At 41.0% G+C, this 6,662-nt stretch overlaps 1 protein-coding gene across 1 annotated transcript; it reads left to right on the top strand.

Annotated features, from left to right (window-relative positions):
- The first annotated feature begins 1,624 nt into the window (after window positions 1-1,624).
- GPR84 (G protein-coupled receptor 84) lies at window positions 1,625-3,257 on the top strand. The gene has a single exon (XM_063296596.1). The coding sequence runs from the start codon at window positions 1,691-1,693 to the stop codon at window positions 2,867-2,869; it is 1,179 nt and encodes a 392-aa protein (XP_063152666.1). The 5' UTR covers window positions 1,625-1,690; the 3' UTR covers window positions 2,870-3,257.
- Window positions 3,258-6,662: the final 3,405 nt, after the last annotated feature.

The raw sequence follows: 6,662 nt of genomic DNA, 5'->3' as shown, positions 1-6,662 counted from the left end.
ATAGATAAATAAATCTGGAGAGCATAGAACTTGATGGCAGACCAGCTGAAAGGGCGGGGTGGACTTGATAACCTCCATTTGCTTCCCAAAGAGTTCTTGCTAGAAAATAAGTTGCAAGAAGGACTTTTGAGCTACTGCAGTGAAGGCAGGGCAGTATCTTTCTTCTGTCGATTCAGAACCTTTTTGGGGAAGAGGGAAAACAATTTTCATGGTGTGCTATCCAGCTGTTTCACAATAGGAAATGGTCAGATGGATTGATGCTCTTCATTCAAGAAAGTAAAACTAATAATTATTCATTCACTGACAGTTTAGATAGTTTGGATTTTCTCAAACACCCTGTTTACTGGGATATTGAACTCAATGAACAAAAAAAGGAGAAAAAGCCTCTATTGATTAAAAAAAAAGTCACAGGAAAGTATGACTAAAATGAAAGGAAAGTGTGGGATTCTCATCCTATTTCAAATTCAAAAAAGAGCTAATGTGGTAGAGGATGGTGCCAATTAGGGACAATTTGGAGAGGTCAGTTTCCCTACCAATATCCCAATTAGGCCTAAAGAAGAAATGGGGTAAAACTTTTATCTCCCTTCCCTGAATGGAACTGGGGTGTAAGTATATGTGTGCACATGCATAAAATAAGTAGTAGGTCTACTCATGGCTACTGGGGAAGGCTAGCAAAAAAACCCCCTCTTTTCACTTATAGAATATTTGTTGTTTCTTGGTCTCCAACACTTTCCAATCTTCTTTTGACCTTCATATTGGAAATTCCAAAGGGGGCAGGACCTCCTTTGTCTCCAAGCACTGTAGAGACACATGAAAGACCCTGCCTCTAAAATGACTTGGTGTCAATAATCCATAGGCAGGAAGCCCATAAGAGCAAAGAGTGTTTGGAATTGATACTATTATATTATGAAATATTCCCCAATATTTCATGATATAACAGTAACTCCATGATATACTGTATATTTAAACTGAGTGGACTTGACCACCCTGCCTAAGAGAGAACTGTCTTCTAAAAAGTAGGGTGCATGGCCATCTTACTGCTCCAGACCCTTTGTGAGAGCTTCCCTAGATAAGCAAGCCATTTGGTTGATAGTGGCTCAGCAGTCTCTGTCTGTCTCTCTGTCTCTCTGTCTCTCTGTCTCTTTCTCTCTATCTATCTCTATCATCTATCATCTATCATCTACCTACCTACCTACCTACCTACCTACCTACCTATATCTATCACCTATCACCTATCATCTACCTACCTATATCTATCTATCTATTCCAATTGTATACCAACTGATAATTTGATTTATAAAATTCACAGAATGAAATTTTAGAAACAGAGTAAGCCACATCTCATCATTAGAGATATTGTTTATAAATGGACGGTTGATTCCCAGTTAGTGTGGCCAAGACCCATCTTTAGAGCTCTATCTTCCATGAATTTACCATTTTAAAATGCATTTATACTATTGCCTTTAACCATTTCCCCTGCCAAATAATCCCATAAATTGTTGATATATTGAATGTTATATAGTCTATATATTATATATTGAATGTTATTCCTGTACTGACATCATTGTTAATCAGAGCTTACTTTGGTTTAATTCCATCTGTCTCCCCTTTCTCCTAGAACCAATACTGCTGTGGTAGTTTCCAAGCTTTCCACTAGAGGGAGGCCTAGCTGGGACGACTTCCTGCCAAGATGGAAAATCTTGCTGACAATTTCTCTTGCTATGACCCATCCATTGTTGGTTACCGCTACGTGTCAGTGACTTGGGGCATTGTGGTGACAATAGTGGGCACAGTGGGCAATGTCTTAACCCTCTTGGCCTATGCTGCGGACACCAAGCTGCAGACACGCTTCAACCTGCTCATTGTCAACTTGACTTTGGCTGACATCCTGTACTGTACCTTTTTGCAGCCCTTTTCCGTGGACTCCTACCTACATCTCTACTGGAGGTCAGGAGCTGATTTCTGCCGTGTCTTTGGGATGCTGCTATTTGTCTCCAACTCAGTCTCCATCTTGACTCTCTGTCTCATAGCAGTGAGCCGCTACCTACTCATTGCCAATATGGCCCAGTTTGACCGCATCTTTTCCCGTCTTGGAGTGGTACTAATTGCTCTGGGGACCTGGGTTGTCGCAATTGTCAGTTTTGCCCCCCTGTGGCCTGTCTATGTCTTGGTCCCCAAAGTCTGTACCTGCAGCTTCCACCGCATTCGTGGACGGCCCTACACCACCATCCTCTTGGCTTTCTACTTTGTCGTGGGCCTGAGCTGTGTTGGCGTCTTTTATTTCCTCATCCATCGCAAAGTCAAGGGTGCTGCCCAGGCCTTGGATCAATACAAACTGAAGAAGGCCAGCTTGAAAGGGGCTCATATAGCTGGAACCAGCTCAGCTACACCAGGACAGTACAATGAGCTGGACAGTGGGGTGGACAGTGTAGGTGCTTCACAGCATTCCTGTGAGGCTCTGCCCTCTGAGTCAACATCCAAGACCAGCATTCCCCCAAGTGTGGAAAGCAACACAGCGCCTCCCATGGCCCAGCCTGTGGGCCCACCTCCCATGGCCCAGCCTGTGGGCCCATCAAAGAAAGGGGCCCTCTGTAGAACCAAGGATAGCCACTCAGAATTCCACCGGGTGACCCGCATGTGCTTTGTGGTTTTTATTTTCTTTGTTGTTTGCTATATCCCATTTTTGCTTATCAACATATTTGATGCCAAAAACCGGGCTCCAACTGTACTGCACATGATTGCTGCCAATCTGACATGGCTTAACAGCTGTATTAATCCTGTACTTTATGCAGCCATGAACCGACAGTTCCGTGAGGCCTATAAAGGAGTAGTGTACAACTTTGCCCAGAAAATCCACTGGTGCCGCTAAACTGTTGGGAGCTATACATTCCTTCTCCCTGTAGATAAGTTCTCCGATCTTCATTTGTCCTCCAGACTGGACACCATCAGGAAATTACCTACACTTTCACCAAGGACTAAATTCCCAGGATTTAGCTGCTGTTCTTATTATTCCATCTTCTGTGGTAACCCGTGGGTGACTTGGAAATCAAACAAAATTGACTGAGTGAGCCTCACTCTGAGTTGTTGAAGACTGGGAAGACTCCTGTTGGGTTTGCAGCCAAAAAGAAAAAGACTGGCCATGCCAGGTTCCCATTAATATGGCAAATGTGCCTGTTTCATAAAGGATTTTGAAGCCAGCATGGGTGCTAAAAACTGTCACCTCTGTATGCGTACAAAATGCATAGTTATATTTATTATCTCTGCTCTGTGTTTCATTGCCAAAAACACTCACTTCACTTCTTGAGCTCCTCCTCAAATCCCAACTTCCTGTCTGCTCCCAGATTAAGCAAAAACTCTTTGTCCTTGTTTTCACAATTACCAGGGCAAGTTTTTTATTTAACCCTTAGTAACAGTGAAAGCCTCTGTCAGGTTTTCAGGCAGAAGTTTTTTCAGGGTTACCTAGAAAGGCCTTGGATCTTCTGTTTTAAAAATATATTCTAACAGTGAGCTTTAGTTAAGGCACAGCCTCTTCCATATCTCTTTAGTCTTACACTGTATCAAGATCACTGACTTTTGCTCATCCAAATCTCCCACCCTCAGCCATCTGAAGTCTTCCAATCCCTCAGATGAAGCCATTCTTTCTTTTTTGCTTTTTGCCATCTAGCAGTCCTAGAGTAATCTTGAAAAGCTACACAAAGATAGATCTAATTATTACTTGGATGGGAAACCACCAGAAAATGACAAGAAGACAATGACAAACTGCTTCCATATTGTTGCCAAGAAGATAACATGGATGTGTTCACAAGAATGAAGCTCAACTGGAGATCCTTTAGATCTCTCATCCAAACCCACAAATCTTTTGGAACATTCTGTTATGTGGCATCCCTACCCTAAATAAGCTAGTCTTTCACAATTTTCCCCTAGCCCTCATCATAGCTATCACTTTTAAGATGAATTATAGATTATAATTCTTTGAATGCAGGTGGTATGTGCAAGCATCACCACATATAGATGGTGCTCTGTAATATATCCATCTAAAAATAGACATTTAGTTATGCTGCTTATGTCAAAATTAAGATCAAATTGAGTAAGCCAATAGATATTTAAGTAAAAGAATGGGTGGAGAATTTGGAGCCCAGTTTTCATGCACTTGTTGTTAGAGGAAATTAAAAGGTGTGCAGAAGGTCTACTTAGAGTAGAAACATCTACTGAAGGAGAAACAAGCCAGACGAAAGACTTTCTATTAATTTTTTTAATCTAAAAAAAGATATTCTAATGCTTAATATACAGAAGATACAACATATTTGAGAGACAGAATGTTTTACAATGTACATAATCTATTGGTACAGTAATGTATGTATATAATGTAATGTATGAATAAAGAACCATACATGTATTAGGAGTACATGCTCAGAATGTTTTACTGATAAGGCTGCACAATCAAAAAGTTTGGAGACCAGCGCTCCAGAGGGTCCCCAAAACATACAGTAGACATGGGCCTCTTCTAGTTCATTTGATTATTTTTCCTTCTCAAGCAACCCATCTGAAACGGGGAAGTGTCCCTTGCCCACTGAGTGATAGGGTTGCTTTTTTTTTTGTACCTTCTACAGCCCTGCTGCAACATCCTTTTTGAAATTAGATGATCAGATCTGTTCACAGTATGCACTGAAGCAAAGAGGGGTGTGTGAAGAAGAAAAGCAGAACCTGCTGGAATTCTGTCTACTATCCAGTTACGAAATATTTGCTGCCTCCACCCCACCCATCCCTCCCAGTTTCCTTTGCATCTGGCCACCTTTTAGCGGCCCCACACTAAGCAAGAGTTCTGCATGACGATTTGAAGGATGATCTCCGTCTTGCCTTTTTAAACCCTGAATGATCTATTATAGCCATTGAGAGCCCAACCGCAAAACAGACAGTTGGAAGCTATTGTTTGAACACTTAAGTCATTGTTTTTCTCTTTTTGTGTTTGTTCTAAAAATTCAGCAAAATAATTAATGATTTTTAAAACCCAGATTGCCTGATGTGGAATTGATTTGGGGCCCTTCCCCTTTCGCCATGGCTTCTTGTGCAATGTCATTGTCTGTCATATTGCCCAAGAGCTGAGCTTAGCAAGACAGCTGGTGTGGTCTTGGGGAAGAGGACAAGTCTATGCATTCAGAAAGGGGGCTAAATGAATGCCAGTATGGCCAGGACCAGGCTGCAGATCTCAGCTACTTGCTAGCTCACTTGCAACTTGGTCAGCACTTCCTCCTGCAGGACTCCCATGCTTTGGAGGGCTATCTGGCCTCACATCCTCCACTATCTAGGATTGAAGCTTTCTTCTCCCCTCTTGCTAGTCTGGATGGGAAGGTGTCAGATATTCACTTTCTTCGTGCTGGGCAGCAACTGCCAGAATAGGGGCCTTGACCAAAACAGAAGTGTGTTGATCCTCTTTTTGTTATATTAGTACATTCATGAAGCTACCTTCTCTCTCCCATCAAGATACTAATCAAACCCAGATACGCTTGGCTTCAACACAACTTCTCACAATCTGTGCCATATTGCTGTTCTGTCCTGTTTCTCTTCAGTTTGTTCTGTACAGGATTAGACCAAGTGCAAATATGCTTTTTATTTTTGCTTTTTTCCCCCTAAATCGGCCCACACCCTCCTGCTGACTTTAGCAGCTGAGATTACACAGATGAAGCAGGGAAGCATTTTTCCTGCCATTGATTTCTATGCCAGGAGAATTCTGCCCTGTTTAATTTCTTCATTATGAAGCTGCTGCAGAGGCAGAAAAGAAAGGCCAGAAAACCTAGATGTGGCTGTCCTGCTGTTGAAGGCATTTTTATATTGCCTTTTGCAATATTTATCTCAGGTCAGGTTTACCGTGCAAATTAAAGCAATAACCATTGCTATATATATGCAATAGAACAAACTAGGTGGTTACTTGATAAATTTCTTTCTCTCTCCTTGGTATGACAGATATGGTATCTGTAAATGTTTCTGTATGCAATGTTGATTTATGTGCATAGATAATCTCAGAGTAACTATTGACACACTATTGGGCAAACTAGTCATTGGTGCATTACGGAGCTCAAAGAAGTAGGAATAAGGATGTGGTGGACCAACCCGGAAGCTCTTGTTCTATGCACTTTTTTTTTTTTAATAAAGCTTTGTTAATTTTCAAAATATAATTAAAACATAAAATACAGAATACAGAACAGGTAGAATACAAGTCTAAAAAGAAAGAAGAAAAACTAAAACAGTGCAAGAATAGATAGAAAAACATAAAAGACAAGTGACTTCCAATGTTCTCCAACATGGATATAAAAGCATATAAAAGTTAATCTCTTGCTATTAAACTTTTAGTAACATTGTTTCTCTAAAGTCAAGCCATTTAATCATCAAAACCCAAAATCAGAACTTCATTTTTTTCTGTTACAAGCAAATAGTCCAAGAGCAGCTTCCAGAGAGAAACAAACCCAGTTTCAGCATTTTCTCTTATCAATGCTGTCAGTTTAGCCATTTGCGCCAGTTCCATTAACTTAATCATCCAATCCTTCCATTGAGGGAATTTGTGTGTCCTTCCATCTTTGAGCGTATAAGCGTCTTGCTGCTGTTATCATATATAAGAACAGAGTCCCATGTTGCTTCCCAAACTGTTGATCCATCAAAGCCAAGAG

The sequence above is a fragment of the Candoia aspera genome, chromosome 2 (assembly GCF_035149785.1).
Source record: "Candoia aspera isolate rCanAsp1 chromosome 2, rCanAsp1.hap2, whole genome shotgun sequence".
Classification (NCBI taxonomy): Eukaryota; Metazoa; Chordata; class Lepidosauria; order Squamata; family Boidae; genus Candoia; species Candoia aspera.
Note: the sequence above shows the minus strand (reverse complement) of the source record. Positions and strands in the feature narration are given on the sequence as shown.